The sequence below is a fragment of the Epinephelus lanceolatus genome, chromosome 9, assembly GCF_041903045.1.
Source record: "Epinephelus lanceolatus isolate andai-2023 chromosome 9, ASM4190304v1, whole genome shotgun sequence".
NCBI lineage: Eukaryota > Metazoa > Chordata > Actinopteri > Perciformes > Serranidae > Epinephelus > Epinephelus lanceolatus.
The window spans coordinates 27044116-27060336 of NC_135742.1; the positions used below are offsets into that span (position 1 = coordinate 27044116).

The following is a 16221-nucleotide window of genomic DNA, read 5'->3' on the forward strand; positions in this document are numbered from 1 at the left end:
ACAGTGTACCCATCTTCTGATGGCTACTTCCAGCAGGATAACACACCATGTCACAAAGCTCAAACCATCTCAAACTGGTTTCTTGAACACAATGAGTTCACTGTACTCCAATGGCCTCCACAGTCACCAGATCTCTAACGAATAGAGCACCTCTGGGATGTGGTGGAACGGGAGATTGGCATCATGGATGTGCAGCTGACAAATCAGCCGCAACTGTGTGATGGACCAAGATCTCTGAGGAATGTGATGCTGTCATCACTACCTCAAACCAAAGTAGAAGGTATTTAGAAGGCAGGTCAAGTTATCTCCTGCCTTACAAACCATTTACAAATCTAAAGTTTTGGCAGTACCTTAGCAATAGTGTTCCATCAATATTGTTTTAAGATAGAAGTCTGATACAGATTCTTTTTTACTGAAGCAGCTGATTGACGATATTTTGCATAATGTTCAGTATATTTAAAATTTCAGTGTTCCTTGTTTTCTTTTCCAGAGAACTGTATTCTGTATGGGTAGAAAAGCCTGTAGTAGCAGGCTACTCACTGTTTAACTTGCTCCTGGAGTCTGTGACCCATTAGCCTTCACAAGTGCATCAATATTAGGTGTGCAAAGTCATCAAGTGGACCGGATTGGACCCTTAAGCGGGCCGGTCCTGGCCCATGGGCCATATGTTTGACAACCCTGTTTTAAAAGATTTCATTGTTTTCTTTTTTGGGTAGTGTTTAAAATATGCAAACTGTTCCTTCAAAAAACCCAATATTGCTTGTCAGAAATTTCTGAGGATTCTGGGTGTTTTTTAAGGCCTGGTGAGATGTCACTGACATTTAAAAACAGTTACAACAGGAGAAGGAAATTTCCATGCTTCATCGTGATCTTTGCTGGAGTGATTTTTACCGCGCAGCCTTGCAGTGAGAAGGAGATAACAACTGCTTCAATCACGGTGAGAGGGAGCAGAAAACCGCAAGCCCACCAGTGTCTCTCCACCCCACCCCGCCGTCCTCTCTCGGTGGCCTCCATGGGAGCGGTGGAAGATATGCCGGCTAACAAGAGCTCCCTCCCTCCTTCCCCCTGCCGTCACAACAAACACAAGATCTGCCGCTACAAAGTCACCTCCTGTGAGGCAGTGGCAGGTTTGAGAAGGGCAAGTCATTTCTCGCTTGAAGAGGTGCAGGTAACCACTCGGAGGTGTGCTGGTAAAGTGAAGTGGTGGGTGTTCACAGGGGCGGAAGGGTTGCTGGGAGAAGCTGTCGGACCTCTGCCTCCGCCTTGTACCTGACAAATAGAGTCTATTGTTGTAGTCAAATGTTTAACAGTTAAGATGTACATAACCACTGTCCTTTTGATACTCATTCATACTGCCTCAGGCTGTGGTGCTATTGTCTATGCTGTCATCGTGCCCTTACGCAGTAAATTGAGCACAACAAACAGATGCCAGCGGAAAATAAGTCAGATCTATATTTCTCTTGCTCACTCTCCCTAAAAACCCACGAGAAGGCGAGGAGTCAGAGGGCCTTGTGAAACATTAGAGAGACAAAAATAAACATCAGAAGGAAATGTAAGCACCACTGGATACCTCCTTTCCAGCTGCAAAACACACTAAACAGGTCACTAATGCAGTCCTAAATGTGGCACAAAAGAGTAACCACAGAGCCAGTCCTTACGGAGTCACTCTCTTTCTCCTGTGCTGATGAAAGGCAGTGTGTGATCTACCCCAGGTGAATTGACAAACAGTAATAGCTCCTTGCGGCTTTACATCGGGCCACAGCCATAAACACTGGCTGATTATCCCGTGGCAAGGAGCTGTGGAGGCAGTGGGGCTAATACACCGTGATAGCAACTGTCAATACATGATCAAATACAGGAGCACGCTTTAAGAAAGATCTCACACATCCTACATTTAGCCTTAATCAATCCTGCCCTGCTGGTGTGTTTCAAACAGAAAGGCAAAGACACGTATTGATCAAAGAGCAAGATAAAATCTGCTTCAAGGACTTGCAGGCCATAAAAGGATAGAAAGAGACTTTTACAAGTTCTGCTTACGTTTTTGCATACATAACCACCGGCCCATCACACTTGCTCATACTCTCTGTAAACATTTTCTCTTTTGGCTTTAACTTTTTCTGCGATTTGCAGTGAGCTCCACATACAGTGTCCCTGAGTGAGAGCTTAAAGGAATAAGACAAAAACCAACACCTTTGAAAGAAAGTAAAGACAAAGAAGCCGCAGAAAATTGTGATCAAGCTCCCCTGCTCAAAGAGGAAATAAGGTGACATATCTTCATCTGATCTGTCGACTTTCAAAGCTGTGATTTACTTTTACTGCATCAAATCAAATTAAAATGTTGTTCAACCCCGCCACAAGGTGGGCTCGTTACACTTGGCTGTTTACGATGGGACGTTTACAGCAAATTTCTGTGCAGAAAAATAACACAAAGCCCCAGTAAAAATCCCAACAGTTTATACTTCATTTGTCCTTTATAGGCTCAGAACGTGTCCCCTAACAACAACAAAAAAAAGATCTGTAACCTCATGACGACTGAGGCAATCAGTCCCAATCTTCACACTATGACAGGTCATTACAATGTTTGGCTACTTGCCCAATAACGCCGCACTTGTTCTCTTGTCACCACAGGGATGTGACGCCACACTATTTGAAAGATGAATGACTGTGTGATAATAAGGGCTCTAATAATAAAAACAGTGACATTAGCACCATATTAACCCTGTGTTTTTGTCAGGCGGTGCTGTGACTTAGACTTGGCAAAACTGATTTAAAACTCACATTTTGTCTGAGTATCATTCCAAAAGCAAAACCCTGAAGGGGACATATTATGCTTTTCCTTATTCTCTGCCATATGTATAATGTTAAAATGACGGATGTTCATATTAACCATGGCCAAAGTTTCAAACAAAGAGGTAGACATATGTAAAAGTAATCTCTGTGAGACAAAACCTCAGGCCTCAGACTGTTCTGAACACTCTGTTTCTAACATTTGTTTGTACTTTCAAGATAAGCTGACGTCAGCTCGTGATGGATTTCTTTATAGGGTCATCTGCCCCAGGCACACTACTGCAAATGTTTACATTACATAGCATACACCGCTACATGTATAGCTACATGCTAATGTCTGAGAAACATGTAATCTTGGTTGCCATTTCAGATTATATTCCTGCTGAAACATGTCCAGTTGTGAAGATTTTGGTTTGGAAGCTTTCACGGTATAAAGTGCCACTATTCTCCGTTACAGTTATTCCCCAGCTGCAATGGCAGTGAAGAGACACCAAGGCTGCATCTTGTCCACACTTCACCTTACTTGCAGATTCAAGGACTTTGTGGGTGCGTTCACGAGAAGTCTGGGAGTGCTGAGGGCTGTCCAAATCCACAACTCAACCAGTCCACAAGAGTCCTCAAGCAGACTTTCAGCAAACTTTCAGAGAGTCTGCTTGGGGTGCAGACTTTAGCAGATCTGACTGATTTTATAACCCACAATTCATTGCAAAACAGACGTGAAAAAAGTTGTGAATGTGTAAAATAGTTTTTGATAGTTAGGCCTATTAAAATACTACTTGAGTTGTGTAGGACAGAAATAACATTCAACCACATCATGATACAGAGATATGTATAAGCACAGGCTGTAGACGGACTGAAAATGCATTTTATTATTGCAGCCTATCAGACTGTGCAGCATAATAGGCTAAAATAAAGGCCAAAAAACAGCGAAATAAGGTCTTCTAATGTCAGTAATTTCTGTTTTTGAATGTGTAGCCTATTATATAGATATATATATGGATACATTTTTGTTCAGTCACAAGAGCGGCTATACATTGTATTTATATCTTATCTTATATCTATTCATCAACTTATATGACATATATGCCAGCAGTGATAGTTAAACGTTTCCACGGCAACTAGTAAAACAGTCTTGAGGGCTGTCTATCAGCTACTTCCAGTGTCTGTCCACGCAGACTTTATGTGATGACGGTAAATACGTCACACTACGTACAGCTGAAGTATGCGAGGAAATTTGATTCAGCCCAAGATGCAGAAGACCTGGAAATGCTGACCAATCAGAGCAGGCTGGGCTTTTTTGGGAAGGGTACTTAAAGAGACAGGCGCTAAAACAGAGCCTCTCAGACAGAGGGTGAATACAGGTGTTCTAGCACAGACACTATGAGTGAAATAAGGTGTTGTTTGAACATTAAAGCATGTATGTATACTGGGTTTCTACAAGAACAAGCATGAACCTGAAAATGAGCACATTAGGTCATCTTTAAATCAGTGCTATGGCCTATTCAGCATTATCAGCGCATTATTAATGCAACATGCAGAAGACATCTTTGGAGTTAAATATTTAAGCAACATTTTAGAAGACAGAAACACAACACTGTGAGATTTAGTTGCATATAAAGTGGGTGAATGAAATCAGACTTATGAAACATTCACTTTAATGGCTGCTGCGACCAGGGGTGCCGCCAGGGGTTTTGGGCCCCATGAAAAGAATTTTTACTGGGCCCTATACACAGCTGGCCAGGAGGCCGCCAAAAATTTTTGATGCTATTTTACATAAAACTATGCATTTTGATGGTATTTTTGACTATCATTCCCACATTTGTGAAAAAGAACAATCTCTTCCTCCACTTCCACATTCCTCCCTGACAAACTTGAAGAGGATTCTGACCTGGCTCTGTAGAGTGTACGTTATAGGGCTGACCCAAAAAATTCGAAGCTTCGAAGCTTCGAAGGTTCATTCGATGGCACGGGATTCGATTGTGGAAAAAAAAAATCGAATATTCGGCCTTTTTTTTCTCCCGTTTTTGGGGGGACTTTGAACGCGACACCATCTCCGAAAAGGAAATAGAAAGCCTGACGTGCAATGAATGGAGACCTATTATCCTGCTTGAACACAGACGACTAAATTCTTTCAACAATGTGACTCAAAATGATAAAATAGATTTTACTGATGTAAAATAATATGCTGATGGTGACGTTTTCCACCCGTCCGCTGCGCTCTGAGTCTGGTGTCAGTGGCACATGCTGCTCTGAGTCGCGCATCTGTCTGCTTGCGCTGCAGTGTGCGGAGCACAGAGAAGCAGTCAGAGCTACAGGCTACAGTGAGGCTAAAAACAAAGTTCATATGACGTTTTTCGAAACAACTTTTTATGTCGGGGCTGCAGCACACTTGGATCACTACGGATGAGCAGTATGGAGATACTTTGTGGATTCAATTTTGTGTTCTTGGACGTTAGTCTGGGGCTCCGTCTACCATTAGGTGCGCTAGCCGCTCCACTCGCCGATCTCCGCAAGGGATGTGAGGACTCTAAAACTTCACCAGGGGTGAGTATGGGTGAGTAGATAATGGCTGAATTTTCATTTTTGGGTGCACTATCCCTTTAATCATGGGCCCCTAGAATCCTTCTCCTTTCCCCCCACTTTTCGGTGCCCAAGGCTGTGACTGCACACTGCCAACACCTTCCTTCCCTTCCACCACCTCTCATTCAAACATGATTATCAACACCTTAAGTTGAGATGTTGGTGGCTGTGTTGTTAAACGAAACAAAAGAAAGCAGTCAACAATATTAACAGTATCTTCCTATCAAGGAAGTCTGAAATAGCTTGTACTTATCCTAACTGTCCATGTGCGACATCATTCCTGACTGTGCCTCATAAAACGGGTCTAACAGGCAGGATATGTAGTGCATGTATTAAGGATAACGTTCAAAGGTGTGAAATTGGATTTGGCACTGACAGAGCAAGGAGATAGTGAGAGCAACAGTAAAAAGCCAAGACTGGCCCCCACATACATTATATTACATCTGTATAGCACACATTATGTACAAAGCCAAACATTGATCTGGGCCAGCACTGACATAAAACAGTGGATTAGATATCACATAAGATAAAGACTAATCCTGCAGTGAAAATCAATCGTATCCTGAATCCGATTTAAAATTGCACTTACTTCCAAGCAGCAGACATCCATTCTGTTGTAACAGCTGTCATCTTATTAAAGAGAAGACTAATAAATGTGTTGATAAATTCACAGTATCAACAGATGCAGTGGCAAAAAGTTACGTAGAAGTTTGAGCTGCCACCAGCAGTAAAAAAAGGGTGCATTATTATCTGCCCATAAAACTGTGTGACATTCATTAGAATATCACAGACATTAAGACAGATTGTTCAGCAGGATTAAAACGCCCCTTGTTTTTGTGTTGCTTCTTGTACCCAACAGATTTCTCAGCCAGTGCCCCCCTCCCTCCTCTCTTTTATCCTTTTCAGTGAGCTTGTCATCCATTAAAAGCCAACACCATCCCACAACAAAGCCAGCTTAGCTGCCATTCTACGCGAACAATTATTTATATGCCTTTATCATTTAATTGCAGGAATTATCCAGACACTAGATTTGATTATTAATGTCTTCAGATACAGAATTCTTCCTCTCTTCCACTCTTTCTCTCCCACACCCACTCTCTTCCATTCAACTGTAATGACGGTGAGGAGAATTGGCAGACATTAATGTGTATTCAGCCCATATCGAATCAGTTTCTCACCACCCTTAGGGCTTAATAGGAAACAATAACTGAATTATGACATGAATGCCGGCCAATTGCTCACAATTCTGGCTTGAGACATACACAATGACATACCGGTGATATAGCAACTCACTCCATTTTTGTTAATGTTGTGTGGGTTTTCACTCAGCAGAGGAAAAAAGAAATAAATAATGACTGACTGTCCCCAAATAAAAGCCCCTTTCTTTACACCACTAAATCGCTGTCTTGTTTAACCTTGGTGTAAGTGTGGCAGAGTTAGGAGACAGATATAAATGTTCTCTGTAAGTGTTGGTTAACATCTCTTTTTCTCTCCGCTTGTTTATCCCTCTTCCTCTTTCAAACCAATAATGATCCATCTCAGTGCACAGTTTCCACCATGATACATTAAATCCATTACTTAGAAGCACACCTGCAATGAAATGAAGGACAACTGTGCTGTGCAGGCTAATGCAATGCTCAGCCAAGCACGCACACAGGCAGGGCAGGCACAGGACTTGGCCTATATATCATACTGCAGGATTTAGCAAGATTTAGCACTTAAAGACGAAGACGCTGTTTCCAAATCCTGGGGATCCTTTTAAAGAGATGCATAAGGTTTTTAAGGCAAGATATTAATGTGGAGGTTTGATGCTATGCTAGTATATTCCTACTGCTGGCTAGCTAACGTCGGTTCCACCTGTTTTCTTTTTCACATTAATTAACACATTACCTAGGTTTCTCTTCCTGACAGACTTTTTTTTGCATGTGGTGCTGCGAGTGATATTGACATAACCAAGCTTCAACGCTGCTGTGAAAGTGACTTCAAAACTGCTGAGAAGAGTGAAGAAAAAAAAAAGTGAGACAGGCGGCTGCAGAAAGAAATAAAAAGTAACTTGACTTTGTTGAAATATCAAAACAGCTCACTCTGTTTGCTCTTTGTTATGGCTGTGAACAGCTATCAAATAAAACAGCTCCATTCTTTGCTGTGGATTTTCAGGAGGAAGATTGGAGAAAGCTTTGCACAATAATCAATAGACATTTTTGCTGTTTTTGGAAAAGCAATGTTGCAGATTTCCCAGTTCTTTCTACTTCCTGTCTCATGTCTTATAACATCAAAATACAGTAGTAAGACCTCTAATTGCATCATGGTGCGAAGCATGTGTGCATATATGTAACAGTTTCAAGTGCTGGTCCTCACATTAGAGATTACACTTGTGCCCAGTTTCGGGGCGTTAGAGGCTTAAGAGTTCAGAAAGTCCGTTTAAAGATAGAGCATAAATTGTACCAGGCTTGAGAACAATGCCCCCGGACTAACGTGAAGTATTATCTCATAGGCAGCAAAAACCTCCTGACACTAACCTTTATTAAGAGCATGCTCAACAAAAGAAAGCCAGTTCAGCATTTTCTTTTCTCCACCAAACCCACTATCATTTTGCTGAACTCGTCCTTTCAACAGCGATTTACTTCCTGTCAGCTGTTCGACATTTATTCACTGCTCAAGGTCATTATTTGTGTTGGGAAGTCTGTCAGACCGAACAGACAAATCTTACTTCATGGAAATGTGTAAAAGGAGACAGAGGTTTTCCAAAAAGATTATTTTTTTTTCTATTTTGTGAGGATTTAAGTGTTTCAAGGTTCGACAAAGGGAGAGAGAGAAGGAGTGGTCCAACTTACTGTGTTGGCAGTGAACTCCACTGAAGCCTGGTGGACACTTGCAGACGTAACCAATAAAGGTGTCGCCCCTGTAGGTCTCACTGATCTCACATGTTCCTCTGTTGTGGCAAGGGTTTGGATGGCAAGGGCCTGTGTGGGTAGAAACAGAGGAAAACACTGTAAAGAAAAGACTTTTCCATCAAAATTTGTGCGTATGTTTTTTTCCCCCACTAAAATACTCTCTAAAAACAGGCAATAGTCTTCCTTTCACATTGCAATTAAGCTAGGGCTGTGCAATATAACGACAACGTACAATATATCAAGATATATATATTTCTTTCACTCTCCGCACAGCTCCGCCCCACTCATTCAAGCTCTCCAGCAACACTCAGACACAGAGCTGCTGCTCTGTTTAACCTGGTGTGACATCGGTCTATACATTGCACATGCTAGGCTAAATCAGTCTGTGTGATGAATGAAATTGCCACAGTATCACACATGCAATCCTGCGCTTCGGTGCTAGTATATGTGTGAAGTGGATCACAGCGCATTGCCGTTCCTCTCGGTAGTTGTAGTCTATTTTGTGACATGAAGACTGCGCCTGAAGGCAGGCGACAGACCTGTTTAAAAAATTATGCAGCAACATAGACGTTTCATATATAGTACAAGACGTATGTAACACGAACAAAGTGTCTCTCGCTCCTTTTATCTCTTGGCCTCTCTGCTGGTGCCATGTGCATACATAAGATTAATAGCTTAAATAAATAAAAAGCTTTACACTAGATCAATTTACAGGTCATGGAAAACAGTGTCTTAACTCCCACACAAAGATTTTTAGTTGTTCTAAACTGCAATGGATTTAGGCCTACTTGATACCTTTATACTCATGTTATAGTTTTGTGCCCTGTGCTGCAAACCTTTAAACCTGTGTAGCTCCAGTGCTGTGTGCAAAAAGTTAATGTTAACTGCTATTTATTTTAGATCATTTTTCATTACATGTTGTGCAGCTGTATATTTTCAAACAGAATGTCTTTGCATTTCATTTTGATCACAGTTTGTTCTGTTTTTTATAAAAGTGCTTGTGACATCTCAAATGTGGCTTTGACTTGCAACTGAAAACATGTAGCCGATTTCATAGAAAATACTGAGATATATATCATGTACCGCTAGTCAGCCTGTAAATACCAAGATATGAATCTTTGTCTATATCACCCAGCCCTAGCTCTGCAGTAGTACAGTATGTCTTTCTGTTTTTATTTTCTTGTGTGTCACGTTGGAAGTCATGGACCCACTGGAAACCAGATTAGTAAACAGCAGAAAGCAGCATGACTGCTGGTGAAATGTTACAGTGGTTACTTTTTATTACGTGACTTATTCAGTCTCTTGTTTAAACTCAGTGCTTACTAGGTTAAACAATTTTCGAATGCTGTGGCTCCGTGTCATTGCATCATGCCACAAAAGGGCCAAAAATAGGCAGGTCCACCTGGGTGTCTAATTTCCATCACTGCCCATCCGAGCTGATCGCAGCCGGAGCTGATACATACCTGCGACTTCTGCAGAGTCATTTGACCCGGGATGCCGATTGCAACCTTTCCCATTAAACACAAAAGCCAGATTTTAATGGGTGTTTTTCGTCCAGTGGGAAAAGAGCTTAAGAAGTCTGTTTTGTGCCAATATTAAAGCACTGTGTTAAGGCTGTGAGCCACTGATAATGAGCTACATCTTTTACTTTCTCATTTACTGTGTATACAAGTACACAATGTTCCAGGTAATTGAGTTACTCTGGTATAGCACAGAGTTTTCAGTAAATAAAATGAACATTGCCATGCCAACAGTGACTAAAAGAAAAAAAAAACAGCTTTACACAACCCTATATCGGCAGTGATTTAAAACAAATTCAACAAATCAAAAGTGTATATTGCCTTTGAATTTGAACACATTTACAGTGCAGAGGTTTGAATTATTAAATGACACTGAGTTGGACCTTGTGAGTCAGTGTATAAGTAAAACAGTTTGACAGGCAAAACTGAGGATGACAGGAGAGCCAGGAGAGGCTGGCTTTCAGTGACTGCTGCTGGTCTCTGTGGTTTGGAGGGCAGCCCAAGGCACAGTCTAAAAATCATTGAATATGTCCCCTCCAGGAAGGCAACACTTCATCCTTACAGCACTAAGTGGAGAGCACAGACTAGCTGGAGCACTATGCACCTGTATGCACAGAAAACCATGCATGCCAACAGACACTGGCACACACAGACTGACACACTCACACACACACGAGAGCGCGGGGGAGTGAACTGCTCAACCAGATTCTGGTCTGCTGAGTGGAATAACTTGAAAATGATACCAACAACGCTAAAAGAGAAAATAGGCAATTAGTGGGTTATTTGTTACAATAGAAACTCTTGTTTCCTTTGTAATAAACACAACAAAATATGTACTATTATGCACAATTTAAACGTTAAACAGGCCAGCTTAGTTATGGTCTTTGCATCCTCCAATTTATATGACCAATTATCAATAGCGTACTATTCCACAGAGCAAAACAGTGTTTGCTTGAGTGACTGCATAGACTTTTCCTGCTCCGTTGGGTGTGAGGCACAGGCTTGCTGGATAATTAATAACTGACCTTCTGTCAGTGGTGCTGCTATTTATTCTTTAAATAATAGAAGGTGCAGTATAGCAGCCAGTACTGCAACAGTGCAGAGAGCTGTCAGACCAATCTTTGATCGAGCTAACTCAGCATCAGTCTAAATAAATACAAATTCAAAAACTAATTTTTGTTTCAAATATAGATCAATCAATCAATGTAAGATCGTTATACTTGTGTGGTGGTGTGTCTGTGCCACTCTGCAGTTACGCCTCCAAAACACTAGTCAGCAGAGGGGTTTCTGTGATGTTCTGTAAAGCTTAGTTGATCCAGAACACATCCAAAACACACATTAAACATGGCTTAATAGAGACAATTTCAAACACAAGTTCACAAATTGGCTTCACTATAACTCGCAGCATTCACAGACAAAGCATTTGTCTTTTCCTGGACACATTTTCCCCACAAATCCAACATGCTAATGTTTTTAGCACAAGCCTATGGCATTTTACATTGTATAAATTAGCCTAGCTGCTAGCGGACTTTTTTTCTACTCCTATGAAGCCAGAGACAACAAGGTAACATCATTACAACTCACAAGGTTCACCGACAAAACAACTGTCTTATACTGAACACGTTTTCCAAAGAAATATAACAAGCTAACGTTATTAGCACAAGCCTATGGCATTTTACATTGTACAAATTAGCCTAGCGACCAGCAGAGATTTCCTCTACTCATATGAAGCCAGGATAAATCACACACAAGACTTAAAATGCTATTTTTGTGGGGGCTTTATTGTCTTCACAATTTATTGTTTCTTATCTGTGAAATTAAAGTAAATAAAAGCTTAGTTTTCACAGAGGGAAATGGTTTTCAGCTTACAAAAATAGGCAGGATGTCTGCTTCGCCGCAATGTGTAATTACATTTCTGGGAGTTGCACGTCAGGCTAAAGCGTAGGGTACGGTGTAGGGTGCAGTGTCAATTCGACGCACAAGTATGACTCTTGCATTATTCTCAAGGTAAACCTCCGCATATAACACATATGTTGAGACTGTGGCTGTGTTCAGAATCACATACCTTCATATTTTTCATACTAAATATGACCTAAAATAAAGTATGTTGCACGTTCACTGCATAGTACATGAGAAATGCCCACATATGCACTTCATTAGTAAGAACAGCATGAGTATAACAGGTGAGCCGACTGCTTAACTACCCCACAATGCACTGAGTCTCTTCAGACTGTGCAACAACAAGATTTTGATCCCCTTAAAAGCTTTTCAAAAGTAAAATACTTTTCAGGTGAGAAAGTAACAATCAATATTTTCCAGTGCGTCTTCAGTTTATCCAAATGATGTCTGTTTATTTTGAAAACATCCGTCAGTCATTTGATTCAGTCATGTGAGCTTGAGTATACTTCAGTGTGAACAGTTTATTGGTAATGATGTACTTAATTTTTCATTTAGCAGGCAGCATGCAGTACACACAGACTGAGGCAGTGCATTAGTATGCAATTCCCAACACAGCCTGTATTTATTAGCAGCTAACTGATGTGTAACTGAACTCTACAAAATGCAGACATGAGCGCTAAGAGTTAGAAGTACACATGTTCAGCGCAAGTTCCTTAATGATATATGATTTTGAAATCATTACTGGGAGAACCTCTCAGGAAGATTTTGTCAATTAATGAGAGGGTTCATTCATTCATTCATTCATTCATTCATTCATCTTCTAACCGCTTCATCCTCTTGAGGGTCGCGGGGGTCTGGAGCCTATCCCAGCTGACATCGGGCGAGAGGCAGGGTACACCCTGGACAGGTCGCCAGACTATCGCAGGGCTGACACATAGAGACAGACAACCATTCACGCTCACATTCACACCTACGGACAATTTAGAGTTATCAATTAACCTAGTCCCCAATCTGCATGTCTTTGGACTGTGGGAGGAAGCCGGAGTGCCCAGAGAGAACCCACGCTGACACGGGGAGAACATGCAAACTCTGCACAGAAGGGCTCCCACACCCGGGATCGAACCGGCAACCCTCTTGCTGTGAGGCGACAGTGCTAACCACCACACCACCGTGCTGCCCGAGAGGGTTCATAAAGTAGCAAAATTATTCAAAGTCTGAATATTGCAAGTAAAAGCTTGCTTTTTAAAATGGTATAGACTGCAAGAATTGCTTTTAGTCATGTATGAATGAATCAGTTTTTGTATTTGCATCAGTTTAGTTGCAGTTTTCTTGTGTGACAGCTTACAGGTCTAGATTGAGTTGGCATCTACATGTTAGGTTGCAGATAGTCTGAGTGGGCGGAAGTTTGATGCAGAGATCAGCCTCTCATTGGGCGGAATGAGCGACCCGCTGAAGTCCCGCCCTACCACCTCCGGTTGTGTAGCAGTTTTCAACCGTTTTCAACACGTCCTTTACTAACTTTTGCGGTGTTTGATCTTGCGGGGATGTAACCATTTTTCTGCCATGGTTTGCGTCCTGTAGGTGATATTTTTGTGGGCGTGTTACACCAAAACCTGTTTTCCCCCGGCAATATTTTTGCAAGTGCACCGTTGCTGTGGCACCGCCCAGAACGATTGTGATTTTTTGAAAGAAGTACAAGCAGCCGGGGTGTTTTTTTCTCCAATCTCAAAGTGAGAGTCGGCCCAGCCAGACCTTTCTTTTCTTGAGAAAGGTCTGGTGAGCGAGACTAGGTTGCAGAAGTAAAACGGTGCTGGGCTATTGTAGAACAACATGATGGACTCCATGGGAGAGGATCCGCTCCATATGTAGATATTATCGGCTCATTCTAAGGTAATGAAAACACAACAATTCTTATTTTTTGGGTGATTATAAACAGATAAAACCATCATTATGAATATTGTATAGCACGTCTGCCAAAGATGCCCCTAAATCCTACACAGCGGATCAGTCAGTGTACTCAGTGCCTCCAATCACTTTGAATACAGACGTACTTAGTAAAAATTTCCACATGTTGCCACTCGACAGCAAACTGATTACAGGGGTTCAGCATTTATACTGAAAATCAAAGGGGTCAGCACAGCTCAGTGCAGAAAGGCTCTCATGCGCCAAACATTAATTTGCAAGGGAATTCATATTCATAGCCACTAAACACATGTATTCTTGCTGTGTGTGCAGCAACCCATTCATCATTACCATTGTTTTCTCTTTAATATTTGGGGGTAGTGAACACTGGGAACCTTTGTAGCTGCTGGTGAAGTCACGCTTTGGGGATTTAGCAACCAAAAGAATTTCAATCAAAAATGAAAAATAAAAAACCCTCACGGTTGTGTTGGTAATGATTAATAACTCAATTGGAGCACTTTTCAGTTTATTCTCCTCATATATTTATCTCTTTGGGCCCAATGGTGATCACCACAGCTTTGAATTAAAGTTATTACAACCAAATGTATATGACACAGCAATATATTACTTCAGCGGCAGTGCCCCCAACATGGTGCCATATTAGTTCCATCTAAAACCTTTCTCGGACTAACCTGCAGCGTGGGGCCAAATGTAAATGACGAGGCCTTGACGCAGGCTTATTGGTTTCATAACTCAAGGGCCTGCCAATAGCTGTCTCATCTTTTAAACATCGAGTTGTACAACTGCACTGAGTGCTGTCAAAACTTTGTGAATTGAGATTGGATGAGAAAACTTTGGAAGCCTTCCGTTGGATCTTAATGCAAACCCAGCTAGAGCTCAGAAGACGGATGTGAGAAGAAAGTCTTGTGCTTTATGTGATAACGTACGGTCAGTCCAAAGCTTGTAAAAGTCTGCTGACAGGAGAAGCAAAACAAATTTGCTTCCATGAGCCTTTTTCCAAGCTTCCTGTCTCACAATACAATTTCTATTCTAGTCTTTTTACAGTCATATCTTATGGTTGACAGGTAAACTGTGCTTTGACAGGCCTCTTATTTCATTTTAAGTGATAAGCAACAAGAAGAAGTCTCAAGGGTGAGACTATCATGCCCTCTTAAGTCAATTTGACAAATGAGCAGTCATGAGCACAAAATTTGACAATGTCGAGTAAACGGCTGCAGCCTTGGATAGTGCACTACATTATCTGCTTGGCCATTTAAGGCGAGCCCCAACTCTGAAAATACATAGGCTGAAAATGAACTCAGTATAGCAAATAAATACATAAACACCACCAGCGAGCTTATTATTGTTCTCCTGTTGGAATTAGTAGGCCTCTGGATATGAATTACAAACGAGTTAATCCTATCGAAGTCATGCCATTTCAAAGCCAGGACCTGTATCAGTAATAATGAGAGCAGTGGCTAATCAGTTGAACAGAGGAACGTATAATAGCTTTCACAGAGACCCTGCTCTCTTGGAGAGAGGGGGGTGACAGGTTTCAGGGCTGTTTTGACGTGCCGATCTATAGTCGCACCAAGGCGTACTGACAGCCTCCCTAATGGAGAGCGCATAAAGCAGAAAAAAAAAAAAAAGGCAGGGAGGGAAAAGAGGTGGATGCAGAGAGAGAGAGAGAGAGACAGAGAGAGAGAGTTAAAGTGAGTGTGTGTGAGAGAGATACACAGAGAGCGTGTTCTGTATGACAGCAACGTTTAAGTCCAGATTTTTTTTTTTTTTCCCCAGATATAAAAGGCTCCAAAGCAATATTTCAAAGAGATTGATTTACTGATAGTGTGATTTATGGAGCCGGGTGACAATTTTAAACCAAGGTGAAGGAAACACTGCATACTTTTACACCCTGTGTGTCGAAAAAAAGGCAAAACCTGATTGACTGTGACAATGTGGTGAGTCGGGAGCGGATATGGCAGCCACATTAGCACACACAAAAAATGTTGTTATATTAAAAAACACTGCTGAAAGAATATGACTCATCTTGCTAATAGCAGAATACCATGTCTTATGCTTTGCTACTATATGAGGTGGATTGAAATTTACAAAACTATTTCAAACCCTAAAGAAAAACATGACTATTTTCCTTATTTTCCAGACTGTCTGATATTTGCGATTGCAGATACATTGGCAGATAATAGGATTTCAACTAACAGCAGCACACCATTTTCCATTAATGTATTTCTACTTTGGGAAATAAAGTCTTCACTAATTCACTGCAGCAGCTGAGCATCTTCACTTAAGGTGCACAGGGTGCATAAAGGAACCATCACAACACATCCACAGGTAAAATAAGCAACTTTTCCAGAGGAGGCAGGGAGGTGGACACTGTGTGTCAACCGGAGAGATCTCATCAGGCTGTCAGTGGATGCTCTCTTCACTCAGTGTGCAGGTTGTGTGATGCGTGTCTGTGTGATGCATGTCTGGAGGAAACATTGGCAGCTTTCTTGTGTGAATGTCAGCTGCTGCTCCGCCGTACAAGCCAACGCTCTCCCGGTGATTGATGTGAGCCTGTGTTGTGTCCGGCATGAGCGCTGTGATTTCTTTTCTGGCTGCAAAGAGCGTCCAATCAATCA

At 41.6% G+C, this 16221-nt stretch overlaps 1 protein-coding gene across 2 annotated transcripts in view; it reads right to left on the reverse strand.

Annotated features, from left to right (window-relative positions):
• edil3a (EGF like and discoidin domains 3a) overlaps positions 1 to 16221 on the reverse strand; it is a 148455-nt gene that overhangs the window by 85817 nt on the left and 46417 nt on the right. For both annotated transcript variants that reach the window (XM_033620107.2, XM_033620108.2), the window contains exon 3: positions 8202 to 8330. In XM_033620107.2, the coding sequence (XP_033475998.1) occupies positions 8202 to 8330 (129 nt within the window). The remainder of the gene's footprint in view (positions 1 to 8201; positions 8331 to 16221) is intronic.